Source organism: Cryptomeria japonica, chromosome 2 (genome assembly GCF_030272615.1).
Source record: "Cryptomeria japonica chromosome 2, Sugi_1.0, whole genome shotgun sequence".
NCBI classification, from domain to species: domain Eukaryota; kingdom Viridiplantae; phylum Streptophyta; class Pinopsida; order Cupressales; family Cupressaceae; genus Cryptomeria; species Cryptomeria japonica.
This window is the reverse complement of record NC_081406.1, coordinates 116,517,281-116,540,045: the sequence shown is the minus strand read 5'-3', so window position 1 is coordinate 116,540,045 and position 22,765 is coordinate 116,517,281. Positions and strand designations below refer to the sequence as shown.

General features: G+C 39.7%; 1 protein-coding gene across 1 annotated transcript in view; it reads left to right on the top strand.

Moving 5' to 3' along the window:
* Positions 1 to 14,412, top strand: part of LOC131049869 (phosphoribosylaminoimidazole carboxylase, chloroplastic) — a 174,272-nt gene extending 159,860 nt beyond the window's left edge. The window contains exons 10-12 of the mRNA XM_057983951.2: positions 9,521 to 9,608; positions 9,753 to 9,950; positions 14,408 to 14,412. Of these exons, the coding sequence (XP_057839934.2) occupies positions 9,521 to 9,608; positions 9,753 to 9,950; positions 14,408 to 14,412 (291 nt within the window). The remainder of the gene's footprint in view (positions 1 to 9,520; positions 9,609 to 9,752; positions 9,951 to 14,407) is intronic.
* The last annotated feature ends 8,353 nt before the right edge of the window (positions 14,413 to 22,765 follow it).

Here is a 22,765-nt window from a genome sequence, read left to right as displayed (position 1 = left end):
AAGACATAGCAAACGAATCCAGAATTTGACGAAATTCGAAACGTAGTTCAAGGATAGACTGAGGATTAAGCTAGTCCAAGGATTTGTCAAAATTCCGCCTCGGGAAGTGTGCCATAGAGTAAAATTTTTCATTTTTTCACAAAATTTTTAATATAGTGGTCCTTCATTTTTGGAAACAAAAATGAGGACAACAGAGGGCAGCAAAGTGTTTGATAATGCCTTCAAATCCATTGGTAGATAAGGGCATCTATTCCACAAACATTCAAGCAATGATCACGGATAGAAGTAAGGTCATGGTCATGCCCTCAGAACCACTAAAAGAAAATCGAAACTATCTTGAAGACATTCAAGTCTTGATAACCAAGAGAAGTAAGGTGTTTGAAAACCCACCTCTTGGCAGACCCCTTGAGAGAGGTGCCGAACACATCATTGAGCTTGAAGAAAGAGTTAAGCTAGTTATGACTACTTCTTACCAGTACCCTAAGAAGTAGAAGGATGAGATTTAGAAAGTAATCAAGGAATTGCTTGACATGGGTTACATACGGCCTGGCAAAAGCCCCCTTGCTTCGGTGGTTGTTTTGTTGAGATTGATGGATGGGACCATGCGCATGTGCGTGGATTACAGGGCCTTGAATCAGAAAACTATCAAGAATCGGTATCCTATCCCAAGAATTGATGAGTTCATTGACGAGCTACATGGTGCAGTGTTCTTCTCTAAGATTGACGTCAGGTCGGGGTATCATCAGATTAGGATCAGAGCTTCAGATGTGGAGAAGACCGCCTTAAGATTGCACTCTGGGCATTTTGAGTTCCTATTCATGCCCTTTGGCTTGACAATTGCACCCGTCACATTTCAGTAATGTATGAACAGAATCTTCGAGAAACAGATGAGGAAGTTTTGTTCTGATATTCTTTGATGACATACTCATATTCAACAAATCTTGGAAGGAGCATTTACAACACTTGGATGAGGTGCTAAGCATACTAGAAACCGAATCCTTGTTTGCCAAGGAGTCCAAATGTGAGTTTGGAATGGAAGAGTTGCTCTACCTTGGTCACATTATTAGTGCAGGTGGTGTGAAGGTGGACCCCGAAAAGATTAGAGCCATCATTGATTGGCCTCCTCTTGAAAACATAACACATTTGAAGGGATTTTTGGGTCTGTGTGGTTTTTATCGGAGGTTTGTGAAGGGATATTCTCAGTTGGCTGCCCCCCTCACAGATCTTACAAGAAAAAGGGGCTTTTGAAAGGTCAGAAAAGGCAGAGACAGTTTTTGAGCAGTTTAAAGGAATCATGAGTTCCTGGCTTGTTTTGGCTTTACCTGACTTCACTAAACCTTTTGAACTGCAGTGTGATGCATCTGGAGAAGGTGTTGGTGCAGTCCTCATGCAGGATAAGCATCCTATAGTCTTCGAGAGTAGAAAGTTGAGAGGAGCTGTAAGGCTGTATTCGATTTATGACAAGGAAATGCTTGCCATAATGCATGCCCTTGCGAAGTTCAGGCAGTATCTAGTGGGGAGTAAGTTAATTGTTAAGACTGATCACAATAGTCTTAAACACTTCATGCATCAGAAGGATTTGAATGAAAGACAACAGAAGTGGGTGAGTAAGCTGCAGGCTTACGATTTCTATATTGAGTATGTTAAGGGGAAGAATAATGTTGTGGCTGATGCCTTATCTAGAAGGCCCCATTTGAGCTCACTATGTGAGCTTACTGCTGATTGGAGGGAGTTGTTGCTTGCTGATTATGCCAAAAATCAGTTTGCAACCAGCATTATAGAAGGTACTTTTCATGATGAAAGGTACAAATTGGTTGAGGGGTTGATACTATACAAAGGAAAGATCTTCATTGTGGCTGAATCTAAGCTAAAGGAGAAGATTTTGAAGACTTTCCATGATATCCCCCTTGCTGGTCACTAAGGTTACTTCAAAACATACAGGCAGATCCGAGAGAGATTTTCTTGGAAGGGTCTTAAAAATGATGTTTTGAAGTACATCAAGGAGTGTCACACATGTCAGAGAAACAAAGATGAGCACACTCTGCCAGCTAGTTTGTTACAACCCTTGCCTATTCGCGGTCAAAAATGGGAAAGTATTTCCATGGACTTCATCACTGGGTTGCCACGGGCTCAAGGGAAGGATAGTATTTATGTGGTGGTAGACAAGCTAACTAAGTTTGCTCATTTTTTTGCCATCACCAGCTCTTTTACAGCAGCCCAGGTTGCTGAAGTGTTCTTTTGGGATGTGTTCAAATTACATGGGTTACCAAAGAACATTGTGAGTGATAGGGACAACAAGTTCCTAAGTGCCTTTTGGCAGGAGATCTTCAGATTATGTGGTACTATGCTCATTTCAAGCATGTAATGTCCCCATTTTGCGAGCATCAGAGTTTGTAAGAATTAGCCTATCATTTGACCCTCGTAGGCTAATAATTATTGATAGAGGGCCTCGTGTGGCAATTACTTGGTGATTAGAGACATTACTCTTCAGCTGGATTCAGGTTTTGGCCTTTGCACAGGTTTTTTTGACTCAGATTGGCACACTTACTATTTATAGTAAGTTACTATTTTGGGAGAGTCAGGGTTCCTATTAATAGAAAGACACCTGAGCAGAGCTTATTGGCAGTGTCAACCTTGATTGGGCCTTTGCAGCTATTTCTAGACTCAGTTCCACATACTTACTATTTATAGTAAGTCACTATTCAAGGTTTCTATTTTTAGACAGGCATCCAATCACATGGAGAATAGGGAGAGTCGACTCCTGGCTCAGACGGCTTAGCAATCAGACAAGTGCATCAAGAGATATTAAAGTTTAAGTGACTTAAGTGATTTATTTAATATTTTAATATTATTATAAAGTTCTAAAGTAACTTTATAATAATAAAGTCACTTTAATATAATAAAGTGCATTAAGTGAATAATTCAATGTGGGAATAAATCTTTTATCCCACATTGGCCAGGAAGGTGTTTGAGCTCTCTTAAGGAAAGAATAAAAGGAAAGGCAAGAGTTCATTCTCGACATCCAGTTGATGAATAGTATTTTGATTGATTTTTATTGTGGAGCCTAGGGCTTTCGCAATTTTCTTCTTTGATCATAGGAAACGAAAACTTCCTATTGATAGCAATTTTGAAGGTGTGAAATAACACCTGAATTATTGCAGTTGTGGGAAAGAATACTTCAGTTCTTTCATTTGTGCAAATTGATGAAGTTTTTCTACAAGGGTTTGAAGTTTATTGTTGGAGAACATTTATAATTGGTTGTGAATCATCCTTCTTTGGCACATGGAGTTATATCATTCTTGTTGGGAGAGATTATCAACAAATTATTTAAGGTTTTAAGAGCAGATTGCAAGTTTGTTCTTGCTGCTACAGTGCGCATGAACACTGTCGTGAATAGTGCGCTACAGTGCCCTGAACAGTGCGCTACAGTGCCGTGAACAGTGCGCATGAACAGTGCCGTGAATAGTGCGCTACAGTGCCGTGAACAGTGCGCTACAGTGCCGTGAACAGTGCGCTACAGTAGTTTGAGTTCTATAGAAGGGGATTTAGAAAGGTTGAACAGCTATATATATTTGACAAGGGATTTGCATATGAGGAGAATCAAACCAATATATCAAGGCAGCCATTGAAATACCAGGTTTTCTATCTATGGTCATTGTATTAGAAAATCATTACTTCATTGCATCATTTTCTATTATGATTATATCATGAAATATTTGGAGGTTGCATATGTTTAATGGAGATATAATTTGCATATTCCACATTCATGGTAACATTCAACATTGATCAGCCATTTAGCTTTCATTCCAATTGTTTGCTTAAATGCCTAATGGCTGTAGGTGTACTTTGGGATGCATGACAAGTGTTTGTCTTAATGTCAACTAGCTGTACGAGTTAATTTCAGTCATTACATATGTGTGGAAAGGTCTAAAACAGCCAGTATATCATTTCTATAACAACTTTGCATTGTTAGAAGCTTTCCATAACTTCATTTGCAGCCTACAAACCCAAAGAAGACAAAGAAAGAATTCACTACAGCGGCTTCAAACATTGTATGCCAAATGTTTGACAATATTCCTTGGTGTTCATATAAGCAAAACAGGGTCAGATTAGCCTAGGGATATTACAAAGCACAAGTTATCACCCACAAACTGATGGGCAGACTGAGATAGTGAATAAGTGGTTGGAAGGATATCTTAGAAACTATGTCTCGGAGCAGCATAATGCATGGGTGAGATGGCTTCATCTGGGAGAGTATTGCTACAATTCTTCCTACCACATATCCATTTGGATGTCACCGTTCATGGCACTATATGGTTATGAAGCTCCTAGCTTTGCTGACTTAGTATTTGGTGATAGCAGAACCTCTCAGGCGAAGGATATGATGCAACAGAGTCAGGATATTCTAAGGATTCTGAAAGACAATCTCCAGCATGCACAGAATCAGCAGATGTTGTATGCTGATCAGCAGCGAATTGAGCGCACCTTTGAGGTGGGCGACATGGTTTACTTGAGGCTCCAACCCTATAGACAGTCTACTCTCAAGAAGAGTGGGGTTGAGAAATTGAAGCCACGATTCTATAGGCCTTGCAGAGTTAGCAAGAGAATTGGAGAAGTGGCATATGAGCTGGAATTACCGGCAAGCAGCAGGATTCATAATGTATTTCATGTGTCATGCCTCAAGAAGGCTCTGGGACACAATGTTGTTGCTTCAGCTGAGTTACCTCTGCTTGATGAGGAGGGAGAGCTAGTTTTGGTTTCTGAAGCTATCCTTGATTTTAGGGAACATTCTTTGAGCAGAAAGGTGATCAAGGAATACTTGATCAAATGGAAAGATTCACCAGCAGAGGATGCTACATGGGAAAATGAGGAGATTTTACTGCATCCAGCCTTATAGTTGCTTGAGGACAAGCAATTTTTGGGAGGGCGGACTGTAATGTCCCCTTCTCGTTGATGTACTTCCAGTGGTCCATTGGCCTATTCCTGAGACCCGTAGGCTATGTGGAATGAAGAATGAGGGTCAAACATTGATGAGGCAAGAACTTACTATTTTTAGTAAGTCAGGGGTTGGTTGTTTTGGTGATACTGTCCTACTGAGCTCTCCATGCTCTGTCACTGGGTGCGAAGATCATGCTTTCGGAGCAGTAGTTCATGACTTACTATTTTTAGTAAGTGGCACTATGGAATGTTTCTATTTTTGGCAAGTGGACAGGGTCCTGATCCTGCAGCAGTTCAGTGGTCTTCCTTGCTCAGCTTCATCCTGGTTTTGTTAATAATGAGTATTGGAGTCATAAGTGATGTAATTAAATATTATTTCCTTATCCTAAGGTTTAATATTTAATTAATTTGATTATTTTTACTATTGATTAATGACTGTGGAAATTGCGCATAATGTCTTCTAAGTGCTAGGTGAATTGTTTATGTCTGGAAAGGGACACCAATATTAAAATGGAGATGTTATTTTATTCAACAAAAGCATTTGCTAAGTCAAATCGTGGTCTTTGCTTGCTTGGCATGATTTTTCAGTAAAGTATCGCGCCATCCTTGGGTCCACTTGGAGAAATGAAATGCAAATGGGAAAGATGAATTTGGGCGCATTTGTGAGCATTTGCATTTGGATTTGGTGGAGTTAGAAGTTATAAATAAGAGCCTTGGGCTTCCATTTTGGTTATCTTATGAAATTGCATCATTATGCTGCCGGATTGGCGATTGAAAAATCTGAGCTTCGAAGTGTGGCTTCCTAGCTAAGTCTTTGTTTCGTTCATACTTGGAAGATAGTACCTAGCTGTGTCCTTGTATTTCCAATGCTGCTGGTGAGTGAGTTTGCAGATTGTGGAGTGTTTTGTGTGGGATTGGAGTGTTTTCTGGTTGCTGGTCGCGGAGCTGCTGAAACTATATTTTGCTCATACCTCTTGGCCAGATGATTCCATCATTCTGGGTACCGGCTTATCCATCTTTCCTGCCACTGGCGATTCATCTTGTAATTTTTTAGTACCTTGCATTGAGTATGGAATTTTATAATGGAAATCGAAATTCTCTGGTTAGGCATTGGGTTTAGGGAGTGCATTGGGATGCGTGCTAAATAAATGAGAGTGTTTTGATAGCTTCCTTTGGGTTTGTTTTCTTTGTTGCTGGTATAGTATTGGTTTAGAACTGATTTGGGGTGAATTGGGTGAGTAAGGAGAGAGTTATGAGTGTTATAGTGAGTTCATAGGCTGCTGGTTTTACATTTCCAGCCTGCAGATTTGATGTTAGCAGAATTTCATGCTATTTATTTTGGATGTTCAGCATTGCTCTTCTACTCTCACTCTCTCTGTTATTGTAAGGTTAAGTAGTAGTACTACTAACCATTCTGGGTTGTAAACTCTCATCTCGCTGAAAAGTGGAAGAGGCTGGCTTGCCGCCTATTTCAGTTAAATTGTAATTCAGTCCTCCCGCTACATAAGCGGTTGAGTTGAGTTTGTAATTCAGTCCTCCTACTGAAATATCGCGGTTGAGTGATTTGTGTCTGCTGTATGGTTCTCTTGGTTGGTTCATCGCCAAGTTTCTTGCTTTCTCGCTGGATAAGCGGAAGGGGCTGGCTTGCCGCCCAATATTGTATTCACTTCATCTTTTTTGCAGATTTGAGATCTAACGATCCCCTATTCACTGTATGCTCTCACCTTCCCATATTGGGCACTTGGTGATCAGAAAGTGGAAGGGTTGTAATTTTCAGCAAGCTTTGAGTTTATGTTTTCTAACCTTAACGGGTTATTTGTTGGTTGATGATTATTATTGGTTCTAAAAAAAATAAATAAAAATCTGGGATATTACATTCTAACTAAATTTTGTTTCTGCATCTTGTCTTCCTAAGGAAATCATTAGCAGCCAGCCATATCTTTTAGGTGATAACTGTTTGCAACTATCTCAAGCCATCTAGGTGTACTGTAGTTGAAACTTGAGGGTCTCACTAGAGAGCCAAGGAAAAAATATTGTCATTATTTTTTTTCAGCTACACAAAATGCATAGGGTGTTAGATGTGTTAACCTTCACGAGGCATATTTTGATTGCCAAACCATGGTGAGGCCCTGAACCCTTAAGCTAGGGTGCATCATACTGTTTCTTATGCAAGGAAATTAGTACTAAATTAAATAAAAATGATTGGGTTCTGATCAGTACCTTTTGGGCCATTAAAATTCCTAGTACTTTGATTCCCTAATGATTTGTACCCATTATTAAAAAACTAGTGACGAAATAGTTGGCTTGGCCAGACTCTTTTAGGTATTTTCAAGAAGCATTTTTACTCCTGATCCTCCATTGATGATTTTATTAGTTAGATTCTTCTTGAGTATCTCTATATGCATTATTACTCATTTCTTTGTCAAGTTAATCGTCAACAACATAAGGTCTATCACTTGATTACCATGCACTAGAGTTTCTATTATTAAATCTTCATTTTCTTCTTGGACCACTCTTCCTTCTCTTGTACCACAATCTATTGTCTTGGTGGCAATTGCAGTCCTAAGTTTTTGGATGCTTTGTAATAAATTTTCCATCTTGACAAGAATAGTAGTTCGTAGTACTTGTCATGCATTATTTTTATCTATCTCCGGCCTCCTCATAGAAGTACTTGTATGTTCATTGGAGCACTGATATTCCTTTGTCATTACTTGCTTCATGAAGTCACTCATTTTCTATGTGTTGGTTTGGGTACATTGCCTTCTTGGCTTGGGCTTGAGTAACACCCAATATTTTGTTATATCTCCCTACATCGATCATATTGGTTGGTTTTTTGCTTCCACATTTCTCTAGATTCACACCATTTGCTCAATACTTGCAATTTGTTTTGGTAGTCTCTTGTGAGATATCCTCATTTGTTACATTGTTGACATTGTATGATAGAGCATCCCTTGGAATCATACTATATTCAGCTTTTATCTCTCCCACTATTATCATTGAATTTATTGTTATTGCCACTTTGACTTTGAAAGCTGCTTGGGGAAGCATTATTGTTGTTTTGCTGCTTTGGTGGTGTGCTGGGTGGAGTGAATTGCTCTCCTTTTGTAAAGAACACTTGTGCGCTCCTACACTCTAGATTGTTTGGGCACTTTTGTATTGAATGATCCAAATCTTGATAAATTTCACAAAACAATTTCGTGGGACAATTATTTTTGATACGAGCTTCACTTTGGCAAGCAATGCGCTAGAGTTCTTTGGCTTATTTGCTGATTTTTTTCATTGCTTTCAAATCCCTCATTAGTTGAAGCATGTTCCTTGCTGCTTCTTTCGTTACTAATTCATTGCCACTACTCTTGTCCAAACTACCATCTTCATCCATTTTTCTTTTTCTTTGCTTTCTATATCCATTTCCCTATGATATGTTTTTGCTTAGGATGAGGGTGGCACCACTTAATTTTTTTCTTAAATAAGGTTATAAGGCCTTCAATAAACCATACATTCTTTATACTATCAATCAGTTCCTTTCCTATTTTTACAATTTGTAGAATAATATCACCAATTGCTTTTATTCATTTCATGTATGCTCTTATACAAAATATTAGTTAAGGGACTGATACCAACATGTGGTCTCTTTGCTGTCTATGAGAGATCTATATAAACCTCTTTGATTGTTGTCAGGTGATTACAACCATCAGCAAGTACCAAGAAACTATTTTTCTCTTAACTTCCACAAGCAAACAAAGCATTAACATACCTGTCGGAGATGACCAAATTAGTAAAAGCTAAATAAGTTGAGATATGCTAACTACAGATGATAAGAGGGTGTGGGCCTGATTTGCATATGATTTGAGAGTAAACAAGAAATGGAGATTTTTGAACAACTCAAGACAATTCACACATCTAGAAGATGAAGGGGTTTGTTATGGCAGTTCTTAACATTGTCAAAATTTATTTTCACATGCTAGGAAAGTTATGACATTCCTTGCTAACGTAGCTTCTTGTGGTATTTTCAGTGATAACAATACTAAGATCTACATTCGAATTTATATTATGTTTGTACATGCCAAAACTTATGTTTGAATAGATGAAGCACAAGCCATCAAACCTTAATGCATCCATCAAAGCTTTTGTTTTCCTTGTTTTATTAAGGATTTTAATCGATAACTATGCAAGGACTTGGATTGCGACAAATAAAATGCATTGAATCATTCTTTTGTTATTTCAGAGTAATCTATTTTCTGGGGCTTTGCCTTTGCGTTGGTTTCATCCTCTTTGAAAAATAAACAAATTGGTTTTTCTATTTTTATTCTAGTTCAACATAAGGTCCTTCGTTAAGAAGCTTGCTGCCGAGTAAGTTAATACATACAAGTAAAAGTAATGCTTGTGCTGCTTGAGCACTAAAATTGTGGTTAATGCAGTTTGGATAGAGACAAGTTAGTGCTAGATATCCATGATAATAACCCTGAATATTTTTGCTTGTGTAGTTCAATTATTATTTAGACATCTGCTATAGTGAAGAGATATGCAAGACTAGTGTAGGAGAAACAGAGTTATATGAATTCTGACTGTTGTCATTTAATAGGGAGAGAAAGGCTTCATTAAAGCCCATCAACTTATGAAAAGAGCAGTATCAGTTGCTGGTGCAAGTGTTCACTGGTATGAGAAACCTGGTATGTTAGAATTATAATATGCATTTTCTGGTTTTAAATCTTACCTTTCTTTACCATTTTCTAGATCTGTTGGATTCCTTATGCTACATGTTCTATGTTTATTACGTTTATATATTCATGACATTTATACCTAGGATCATGCAGAAATGAGAAAGCAGCGAAAGATGGGTCATATCACTGTTGTAGGACCTTCAATGGACCTGGTTAGAGCACGCATGAAGTTGATAATAGATGGAGACAATCAGGATGGGAGCTTTGGCTCTAGAAATAGACAACCTACAGAAACCACTTCAAAAGTTTCAGCTAAAGATTTAGCAACAAGCTCTAGAAATGATAATTCAGGTTCTCTCTCTCTCTCTCTCTCTCTCTCTCACACACACACACACACACACACACACACACACACACACATTCACTCTCACAATTATGCATTTGTACACTCTCTCTACCTCTCTCTCCCTCTCTCTCTCTCACAGACTGTTGACGTGTATTTCGTGCACAATCATACACAGAATAAAATACCCAAAGGCATCTTATCCTCTCTTGAATAAAGTCTCTAACTGCTGAAGATATTGCAAGAAGGATCAGTTAGGGTGACTCCAATGTTCTTTTTAGTAGGGTCTCTACGTGTGGATAAGCACCAGTGGTCGTTGTGATTGCTGTGTCATCAAGGGGACTTACGTTTCCGAAGAATTTCCTAAACTAACAAGTTTTCAAAAAGGTCAAAAGAGTAGGGCTTGCAAGAGATCTAGTCTAATCTAGCCCTAAGAATGACTCAATGTGGACGAGACTTGGCAAGATTCTACCAACTTCAATATTGCCATAAAATAACAACTCAATTGAAATTGATGCGATCTTCTAAGGTAACAAATGATTTTTCAATGCATCAAGGATCAAGGACACTACCACGAAGGCACATATCCAAGATACAACAACGATTGAAGGTTTAAACGATTCAAGTTTCTCCAGTTGACCACGCAAGGCGTTCCTACAATCAGTAAGAAGCTAGTGGTTTGGAAAGTGAATCTCACCGACGATCAAGTCCAACACTTTGTCTTTCAAAACTAAAACACTACTTTGATTGAGAATGATTCAAGAAAGTGAACAACCATGAAGATAACCACAAGAATTGCAACAAAACACCATAACTTCAATATTTTATTGATCTCAAAGCCATCATGAACAACAATTGTTTGAAATTCCTTCTTCAAAGCTCAATCTTGCTACAAAATAACTTGCTTCTAATCTCTAATCTCTCTCTAATACATAATCTTCTAGTTTCTAATTTCTCTATTACAAAATGAAAAGAAATGAGGGTATAAATAACATCCTCAATTACAATGAACGGTCCAGATCAAAAAGAAGATCAATGGCCAAGATTATGACACCTAAACCCTAATTAGGGTTTATTACAAATAGCCCCCTTTTTACTGAACAATATTAAATGCATAGCCAAATATTAAATTCGGCACAAAAATCTAGGAGACATAGACCAATGACAATTAAGGTGCCATGTCATCTATAACAACCTCTCATCTAGAATCTTATTCCCTTTCCAATGTTCCTTTTTAGCATATGCAATGAATCTGGAGACGATTCCTTCGATCTCAGCAATTGGAATCTCGGGAAGATTCCTCATTCGTTCTTCTAAGTGGATGACCTGATCAAATGCCTTGAGAAGAGTAGCGTCCAATTCAGGTTCAAGTTCTTTGGTCTTCTCAATTAGGAGCATGATAGCAAACATCTGGTCCCGTTGCTCATCTGAAATAACATTTGCATCTTTGCAAAAGATGACCTTGACCCTTTCTTCCAATTCCTGCAAATCCACATCTGTCTCAACTTCGATCCTCCTGCCAAGAATAGTATGTAATACCTCAAATACTCTGTCCTGGATCAGGTGGATAACCTCCTCAACATGATTGCATCTAGTACTGATGTCTTCGAAGAGAACTTCCTTCATCTGGAGTAAAGTTGACCACTGAAGTAAACTATGAGGTCCTCCATCCATTATCTTTTCTTGAGCTAGGACCTTCCTTGATGTTTGTCTGATTACTTGCAGGACAAGAATGATAACATCTTTAGTATGAGCAAAGGCAGCTACTGTTATCATCAAGTTGTGGATGATCTCAAGAACCTGGATGGCTCGGTGAATGGTCTGCATCATCCTTGTTGCAAATTCAATAGCGACTGTATGGGATTTGTCAATCCAAGAGCTCATAAGCTGGACCAAACTCTTGAATCTCTCTGCCTCACCGATTGATTGAAGGGGAAGTGCCTGTACAGGAGATCTTGCTGGATCCTGACGTCCCAAAGGCTGATTAAGATGGCTGAAGTATGTTCTCCAGGCACCGACCTCTCTCTCAAGCTTCCTATTTTTCTCCATTTCTTCCCTAAGCTTGTCTTTCAATGCCTCAAATGAATCGGTGGCCTCATCCAGTGTCTGTTCGGCTGTGGGTGGACCAAGCTCAAATGTCTCTACATCATATTCCTCTGCGAGGATTTCGCCTTCATACTTATCCACTGCCGATGTAGCAATCTGCAATTTCCTGGATCCTGTCTCATCTCTAATCATCTTGGACATCTTAGTAGCCTTCCTCTTTTCTGTTACTTCCTGAGAATTTCTAACAAGGCTTTCTAAATCAATCACATTATCCTCGTCTTCGATCACAATCACCCTTGTTAGTCTCTCCTTCAACCAATCTGGAATGGCAGATCTTGTTTCTCTAACCTGTATCTCCTTATGCAATGTTTCTTCTTCTCTGAGAGGAGATGTTACCTCGTCATTGTTCTTGTCTTCATGTAGCTCATTATCTTGGAGAGATCCACTTGGTGACCTTTGATGTGCATGTCCTTCTTCCTATTTATCGTTCTGTACCATTGATTACATAGACTCTTCTACTTCAAGTGTCCTCTTCTCTTGTCGAGAAGATGTGCCGGATGAACGATCTCAGTTAGCCTCTTGCTTCTTCTTGGAAGATTCTCTTTTCTCAGGTCTCTCTTTCCTCTTCGAGCCTCTAGGATGGGGATTGCCTTCACTTACGCTTCGAAGGTTGCCTTCGCTTGTGTTTCTGGGATTAGGATTACCGTCACTTACACTTGCCCCTCCTTCAGCTGGTATTTCCTCCAAGGTGAAAGTCATAGCTATGCCCTGTTCTCTCAACTTCTGATGCTGCACATCAACCCATCTGCGAGTACAAGACAAGATTGGAGCCATCAAAGTATCTAGATCCACAACATCGGGTTCATTCCAATCTAGCCTCACTGATTTGCTTTCTCGATCATAGGATGATTGGAGATATCTACCACTGTCCTGAGCTTGGTCAGCCACTCTGTAAATCTTGCATTTCCTGATGAAATCCAAAGGCAATCTAGAATGCATCTTTCTTTTCACTTCAAGATCATCTAAGAGATTTATCACAAAGTCTTCTATCTGAAATTCATGCTTATATTTCCTACCGACTGTCTCCTCTATATACCCATAAGGATCAAAGCTCTCTCTCAAGGCAAAGAATGAAAATGAATATGAAGCTAACTCCTTCTCTGCATCATCCATGGTTAGAACATTAGGACATACCTCAACTGAATTGCCTAATATGATAGGCACAGGGACTCCATTTCCATGTCTGTGTCTGAATGCCTTCGCATAAGCTGCCAACTGTCTAGTTACCTCAAGTAACACAATTCTATCTGTCGGATATCTGGGCAACATATATAGAGGTGAAGGACATCCATGGACTCTAATATATGTAAACTTCGGAAACTGGATAAACCAAGCACCGTACCTCTTTACTAGCTCTTGTGCATCCTGGGATAATCGATTGTGAATCCCGCCTTGCAACGTCCTGGTGATGTTCATCGTGAAAGTATCATTGACTAACTTGTAGTCACTTCCTGGCGGATGATGCAAGTGAACATAGGAATCACAAACTCTGACCTCGCCGGGTCCTCTTCCAATCACTCCTCTGTGAGGTAGTCCTGCGTACTCAAAGCTCCTGATCAAGGCATATATGATGTACGAACTCATGTGGAAAGACTTGGTAGCCTTCAATCTCCTTAACTGTACGTCCAGGCAATGGCTAATTATCCTAGCCCAATGAATTGTTCCCTTTCCCTGAACTATCACTTGGATGAAATAGAACATCCACTTCTCGAAATAAAAGGCTTGAGGGGCTCCTGTGACTCGGTTGAGCATTGTAATCAAATCTCTATACTCCTGGAAGTCGATCCTATGTGGTGTGTTCGGAACCTTGCTCAGGCGAGGACGACTCTTGAGTAACCAATTCTTTTTGATGATGCTTAGGCAAGCGTCTGGATCATCTTCGTACATGGATCTGGCTCCTTCTATGCTTTTGTAGATCATCTCTCTGTGCTCTGGAAGATGGAAAGCCTCACTTATAGCTTCCTCTGAAAGATAAGCTAAAGTGTTTCCCTCCTTGGACACGATCGTTCTGGACTGTGGATCATAATGGCGAGCACATTCAATCATCAACTCATGACATTGGACTGCTGGAGGGAAGCCGGCCGCCTTAATGATGCCACTTTCGATTATCCTCTTGGCGACAGGTGATAGCTTGCCAATGTAAGGGACCTCTCGAAACTTCTTCGTACTGAAATTTCCCAAGTTGGTATTTCCAATGTTGCTCCACTTAGACACGATCTTGGTCTCCAATTCTTCGTTCTTTTGATCTTCCTTCATGAGAGCTGGACGACTGGTGGATGCTCCCGCCTTCGGGGTCGCCATTGTAACACCTACACAACATTTTATAATAAGTAATAGATTTTGCAATGTATAACTATAGATTAGATTAAGGATTGAATTGAGGAAACTTCATGATAAATCTTTGAGTTATCATTTCCTAAATTCAATTGAGCTTACTGAAATTCAAAATTTCAAAATTCAAGATTCAATATTAAGACCATGACGATCAAAATTCAAAATTCAAGCCAAGGGAAGACTTCGCCATACCTCACTTGAGAGCTAATTCTAAAAAGCAAAATAAGGAAATTCGCCTAGGTAAAAGTCGAAATTTGAAGTATCAATGTGGTCTTCCTTTAGCAAAGGCATCTTCCTTATCAACTTCGCCAAGCTTGGGGTCTTCAATGTGATGATGGCAAATTCGCTTCACTTGAACCAAATTTGCACTTCCCTTGAATGGAAACTTCGCACCTTTTCCTTGTCTTCCAAAATCGCATGTGAAAAGATGATAAAATGATGATTAAAATGCAAAAAACTCACCTCTCCTTTATATGCGCTAACCCCCTTAATCACCTCTAGGCCGGCCTTTGGAAATAAGATAATTAAAAACAAAATTTAAATAAAAATCAAGGCCGACTTTGTTAAAATATGGAAAATAAATACCCAAGCGCCCCAATTTATTTAATTAAAATAATAATTAATTAATTTAATGCCTTCGTATTTTAATATTTTCAATTTTTTAAAGGCAAAATTAACTATTAAATGGTTTGTGCGCACCCATTAAATGCCAATTTTAATTAAAAAATTTCAAGGTTTTTATCGAATTTAGCATTTAATATAATTTGAAAATGATGTTGGCGCCTAAACATGGGAGGTATAAGGTATACAAACCACATTGCTCTGGTCCTTGGGAGAGGGACAAGAGCGCCTTAGCTTTTTGGTCTCGATTTTTACGTTCAAAACCACTCCCTCTACTTTGAAACTGGCATCTTCATTGGGAATCTTGAGCTTGATCCATTCAATTTTGTAGATGAATGCATCTTAAGATCATTATCGCCCTGGTCCCTTGGTGAGGGACAGGAGCGAACTTTGAATTCTAGCTCAAATTTGTCATCTTTTAACCTTACTCCTTGTTCATCACCTTTCAAATGACGTTTTTCAACCTTGTGGCCTTGCCTTGACGAAGTTTTTTGAAGGAAATGACTAGTTTAATGAATATCGCTCTGGTCCTTGACTGAAGGACAGGAGCGATTTTGCTTCTTTGCTCAATTTAGTCACTTTTTGACGTTTGGTTCCTTGTCCATCATCCTTCCAAGGACATATTCAATCTTGTGTAACTTCGCTTTGACGTGATCTAGGAAGAAAATGATGGTCCTTATTGAAATCGCTCTGGTCCTTGCCTGAAGGACAGGAGCGAACTTACATTTATAGGCTCATTCGTACTTTGCCAATACTTAAAATTATCTTCAACGGACTCGTCATGCTCCCTTTCACTTATCATTGACATGAAACTTGCTCCAACCTTGTGAAAAATTCGCCTTAGGAGGAAATCGCTCTGGTCCCTTGGAGAGGGACAGGAGCGCCTAGGACAATATGGACTTCATTTGGCGTTTTGCAATCTTCAAATTATCTTCAATGAATTCGTTACGCCTCCCTTGCTTGCCTAAAACTTAACACTCACTTGATCTTTGCCCAAAACTTGTCTAATAAGGAAAATCGCTCTGGTCCCTGGGAGAGGGACGGGAGCTATCATTGAATTTCGCCCTGGTCCCTGGCAGAGGGACAGGAGCGATTTTGCTTCTAGGGCCAATTTTCCTTATGATTGCGCTTTCAAGTTATATTCAACTGATAAAATGTACCTCCTTTGATCTCCTCAATTCGTGAAATTGTTCAAATCTTTCAAGGACAAGGCAATTTCGGATTTCAAGCTCCGGTCCTTCAGTGAGGGACAAGAGCGATTTTTGTTCCTGGCACATTTCCTTGTTTGCAAATTTCTTCAATTTATATTCAATAGACAAAACATGCCCTCCTTTATCTCTTCCAATTCGAAAATCGTCTTAATCCTGCAAGGACAGTGAAATTTTGAGAAAGAAGCTACGGTCCTTCAGTGAGGGACAGGAGCGATTTTTGTCCCTGAGAGCAAATGTTCAACTTTTCTTCGCAAACGACTAAGTCTTGGCGTTCCATCATGTTGATTCCACCTTTCATTATGTCCTTGACGCTTCAACTTGATCAAAATGAGGTCAAAATGGTCTAGGCAAGGCATTTCGCCCTGGTCCCTGGCTGAGGGACAGGAGCGATTTGTCCTAAAACTTCCAAAATTTGCCATCTTTAAGTCTCAAAAATCATCTAAATCTTCAATTCACGTTCCTCTGCATCTCCAGGCGACCCTGCACAAGACAAACGAAACAAATTAATGATCAAGATACATAAAAATATAATTTTCGCCCTGGTCCTTGGCTGAGGGACAGGAGCGAACTTGCTTCCACAGGCCAAAATATCTTGATTTTAAGACTTCAGTCACTTCACAAGGCAAAAATAAGCTGTTTCCAATGCCCGGGATCAATTATCAAAATTCCCAAAATTTGGTCAAAAATCAATCAATCGGACAAAATTCCATCATTAACACTTAGGCAAAAATTGGATTTGCATTCAAAATTCCAACTGAACCTAGACCTACTCACTTGACCTCTGATGAATTCACCTTATTTCAAAATTGCAACCTATGTGTGGATGCTCAACAATTCAAAATTGGACTGGACTCTAGCTTAAAATCATCAAAACGGAAACCCTAAGGCTTAACGGAAACCCTAAGGCTTAACCTTAGTCTAGACGACTGACTCACTAACCCAAAACCCTAAAAAAGCAGAGAGAAGAACAGGCAAAACGAGCAAAAAGAAGGGGTCGCCATTTTAATGGGGCGATGTGTGAAATGGTCAGAACATCTGGCGACACCACTGAGAAATATTGGAAAACATTTGGGAATCAATCTTTCTAGAAGAAAAACTCAGAAAACCTCCCTCAAGAAAACCAGGAGTTAAGAAACACTTACAAGAAGAGACCATCATATTGAGAGAAAGTACCAAGTCCACAGTTACCTATGTGTGTGCAAATGCGTTATTTCCCCTCAACAAGACAATCATGATCTTCAGGTTCCCTTGTGATAAGCTACGTAGTTTATCTGAACTTCAAAAGCATCCCTGATAGAGCCTCGCTGCCGGTCAGACGTCCATAGTCTCGATGAGGTTATCGCCGCAAGCTCACGAACATTGCTCCATTGCCAGCCAGGCGTCTATAGCCCCGATGGAGTTACTCGTATATTCCCTTTAGCCAATTTGATATTTCTTTATCAACTCATTTTCTTTTCTTTTGATTTTCTCATTTTTTCATTTTTTCTCATCTTTCCTTTTGATATTGCTTTTTAGTTCCGTCAATTCTTTTGGCTCGTGAGCAGTGAAGCTCACTAGGGTTTGAGGATTGCGGTGGCGCTGAAGTCAGACTTTAGATTTTTCACCGATCACAGCTTCGCCTGGAAACCATAACGACTCGGAGATTATAAGTGTGAAAAAGATATAATAACTGGGGGACAAAAATACGTGAGTTCAATAAGCTAATCTTGCTTCATTGCAAATACGTCCTGACTCAAAGCTTTATTAAAAGAAACTCCCTTTGTAATTCCAAAAGACCTCATGATTGTCCAAATGCAACCAACAACCTAGCGGGAAGTCAAAGTGTTACATAACAAAATCACCCAATTTCAAATGGATACCCCTCAGGGCAAAACAACTAACCTAAGACAAAACACCTAAACTAAGAACGAAACAAAGCGAAAGGCAAACAAACAGGAAAGAAAAGCAAACAAACGAAAAACGAAAGCAAACTAAACTAACTATGTACAAGGGAAGGCCTTGGGCATTTCAAGACTGGAAATAATGTTTGAGATACCTCCCATTGACAGGCAATGGGATGTCTTCTCCAGTTAGAGTCTTCAACCTAAATGCATTTTTTCCCAAAATCTCTGAAATTTGATAAGGGCCTTTCCAAAGCCTATCAAACTTGTCATGTTCTCCCCTTTTCTCGTGTGCTTTGTCCCAGTACAAGACGAGATCTGAGATCCGGAACGCCTTGACTCTAGCTTGTCGATCAAACCATCTTTTCACCACTCCTTGGTGTTTTGCAAAATTTTCCAATGCTTGATCTCTCTTTTCTTCCAGATTCATTAACTGTGTTAATCGGGCTTGAACAGTGTCAGTGTCTTCCATGTACTCCTGAATAAATCTTAATGTCGGGATCCTGAGTTGCATGGGGAAGACTGGGTCTTGACCATAAACCAGAAAATAAGGTGAAATCCCTAATGCGTTCTTGGTCCTGATTCAGTCTGCCCATAAAGCAAATCTCAATTGGGTATGCCATTCTCTTGGACTTCTTTCTAGCAACTTCTTGATAACGCTGAGTAAGTTCTTGTTAGTTGACTCAGCTAACCCATTACCCTAAGGATAATAATTTGATGAAAATTTGAGGGTTATTCCATATTCAAAAGCCCAATTCGAGAATCTCAATGATGTGAATACTGAGCCATTGTCACAAACCAACGCATATAGACATCCAAACCTTGTGATAATATTTTCTTCCAGGAATTTGATTACAGCTTCCGAGGTGCAAACTTTGAGTGCCTGTGCCTCTGACCATCTGGTACAATAATCAGTAGCTGTGATGATATACTTGTGTTGTGCCGAGGATGCGGGGTTGATAACACCAATAAAATCCATTCCCCATTTGGCGAATGGTCTTGCTTCAATCACTGGATTCAGTGGCATAGCTGGATTTCTTTCTCTGAAGGCTGTGACTTGGCATGTATGGCAAGTCCTGATATGATTAAATGTGTCTTTGAAAAGCGTAGCCAGTAATATCCTGCCCTTAAGATCTGGTGAGCTGTAGCGAGGTTGGCTCCATGTCCGGTCCCAAATTTGGAATGGAAATGTTCAATTATCTGTTTGGCCTCATCTTTGCCAACACACCTCAGATATATTCCTTCATGATTTCTGCGATATAGAACAGATCCTTGAAGCATGTAATGTTGACACTTTATTCTTAGTGCTCTCTTCTGCGTGGGTGTCATGCGAGCAGGACATTTGTGATTAAGCAGATATGTCACAATATCTTTGTACCATTCATCCGGGGTAACATCCTCTAATTCATAAATTTGTTGGATTAATCCTGGTCCATCAATTGCCAATGTCTGCGCCAAAGCTTGTCCTCGAACGAGTTTCATGGGCTGGATTTCGATATCAAATTCTTGGATAATGGCGACCCACTTGCCTCTTCTTTCTCCTAGTTCATTTTGCATGAGGAGAGTCTTGACTGCTGCATCTGGTACTATTGCATAAATTTTGGCTCTCAAGAGGTAATGTCTGAATTTCTTAACGGCCTTTACTAGGGCGTATGCTTGTTTCTCAATGTTGGGATATCTGAGTTCTGCATCTTTCAGCGGGGTACTCATAAATGCAATGGGATTTTCATCCCTTTCTTCACTTCTCTGGGTAAGGATAGCGGCACAAGTGTAGTCAGAAGCGAAGGAATATAGATAGAAGGGCTTGAGGTAATCAGGACTGATTAACACTGGCGCTTCTGCGATTGCCTTTTTTATCTCCTCGAATGCCCTTTTGGCCTGTGGTGACCATTCAATCTTTGCGTCCTTCTTCAGCATTTCATTCAAAGGTCTGACTATCTCAGCAAATCCGGTAATGAATTTTCTGACAAAGTTGATTTTGCCGAAAAATGATTTGAGTTCTTTTTTACTAGCCGGCAAATTGATAGTGGATATAGCTTTTACTCTTTCAGGATCGATAGAGATTCCTCTTTCTGAAATGACATGTCCTAAAAGTTTTCCTTCTGTTACCCCAAATATACACTTCTTCGGATTGAGAGAGACACCATATCTTCTGCACCTTTGGAAGACTCTTCTTAAGTCATCCACATGATCTTCTCTTTCCCTGGAGAAAACTGTGATGTCATCCATATATATAATAATGCATTTTCCAATTAAGTCCCTGAAAGCGATATCCATGGCTCTATGGAATGTGGCCCCGGCATTTATAAGTCCAAAAGGCATTCTCTTGTATGCAAATGTTCCCCACTTGGTGGTAAACGCAGTTTTTAATCGATCTTCGGGCTCGACCAGAACTTGGTTATATCCTGAATATCCATCTAGAAAAGACATCATCTGCGACCCGTTGACAATCTGCAACACTTCATCTAGTGATGGTAGCGGATAATTGTCCTTTTCTGAAGCCCGGTTGAGATTTCTGAAATCAACACACAATCTAATCTCTCCACTTTTCTTTTTGACAGGTACCAGGTTGGCGACCCACGTCGAATGTCTTACTGGGAAGATGATCTTGGCTGAGAGCAGCTTCTTAACTTCTTGGTATATCAGGGGTTCCAATAAAGGATTAACCGGTCTTTGTCTCTGCCTAAATGGCTTACTTCCTGGCTTCAAAGGGATTGTGTGAGTAATAATTGCAGTGTCATATGTCTTGAGATCTTCATAACTCCATGCAATGACATCTGGGAAATCTTTCATGTTTTTCAGGATTCCATTTCTTTCAGCTGCGGTGCAAGATTTTCCAATAAACACATTCTTGGCTTGTACATCGTCACCTAAATTGATTGTGTCACACATGTTTCCTTCCATGCTGTGGTTCTTCCTTTCTTTCAATTTGTCAGGATCAAAATTTTTTTCTAATTCTACCATTCCCTTTGGAATAGTGTTTGTCTTTAAATTCAAGACTCCTTCGGCATCAAATTCTGCTTCTCCCACTTCTTCCTCATCAATGATTTGAGCTAGGAAGACATCTGTGTTGGTTAAGAAATCCAGGATGTGCTTGTCGTCTTCGAAAACTTGAAAATTGGTGATGTTATCTGGGACTGAAGGGACTGATATTAACTCAACTGTGAACTTCTTCAATCCTTCCATTGCTAATGGTATCAAAGAGCTGGCGGCTTGCGCAAGGGAATTAGCCACTTGATTCTGATGTCTGTATATAGAATTGATGTTGAAAGCTTCAAAACTCTCAATGAGATCCCAGACTCGATTTCTGTATTTAGTTAATCTTTTATCATGGCAAACATACTGCTTCCTGATTTGCCTTATAGCTATTTCTGAGTCTCCATACACTTGCAATATTTTTGCCTTCTTTTTGATGGCTAACAATAACCCATGAATCAAGGACTCATATTCAGCTACATTGTTGGTGCAAGGAAATTGTAGTCGGTGAGCGGCAAGGTAGGTCTCTCCTGTCGGACTAATTAATTCGTAGCCGGCTCCGGATCGTTGTTTAGACTTAGATCCATCGAACCTCAATGTCCATATTGCATTTCCTTGATCTTCCGTCTCCAGGTCCTCCTGACTTTCGGTTGATGTGTCGGACAGAGTTTCATCTTCCGCAGAGCTTTCATCTTCTGAGTCTTGAATCTCTTCTATAATCAATGTCTGCGGGGCTCTTTTGTATACTTGTTCTAATGCGGTCTGACATAAAGCACAGGATAGTTCTGAATGGATGGCATTGTGTATCCTACACCAATTTGGGAGAAGCAAATCTCGGACGGATGCCAAATTACCAAGTTGCACACTTTGCTGTATGTTTCTATGTACGAACTTCTTGAAATTTTCGAACATACCATCATCTTCTTGGTCGGATCCTTGATCACTTTCGACAACAATTTCTGTAGATTCTATCACTTCTTGCTGACCATCTTTATCTTGTATGTTTTGTATCATCAGTATTTCCTCCACTTTAGGTTTGTATGTCCCTAGATCTGATTCTAAGAACAGGACTTCATTGTCCTCCCCATACTCAGTTATCATAAGTCTCAATCTTGGAGTACTATCGATCTTGATTTGATTTGGGACTCCTCTCCATGGTAGCCACATATGCGCGAAATCAGTCGACACATACCCATTCAATTTTCGTGACCAATCTCTACTCAGGAGCATCCCATATGAATCAGGGATATCCACCACTGATATGTCTATGAAATTTTGAACTCTCGGGTCCGCAGCCAACTGCATATGGATATTGTTCAACTCGCCCATGACTGGAACTTTTGTCTTGTCTAGCTGGGTGACCTTTCTTTTGGTAGGAGCGGGAGTTATTCCTAGTCTTTGACAGACAGCCAGGGGCATCACATTATTGGAAGCTCCTGAATCATAAAGGCAATTGTGTAATAATTTCCCAAAAATTCTAACTGACAGCAGGAACGGGGCTGGTTCATCTTTTCCTTGAGAAAGGCCTGAGGAATCCCTACTGGGTTCTTGATGTTTCACTTCATTAACCTTTGGATGGTCGTCCTTTACTAGACTCTCTTCTTTTGAGTGCTCTGTCTTGTTTGAAGATTTCCCTTTCTTAACTGTATCCTTTTTGATAGCATCTTCCTTTTCTGGAAGAATCTGGCTAGTAGC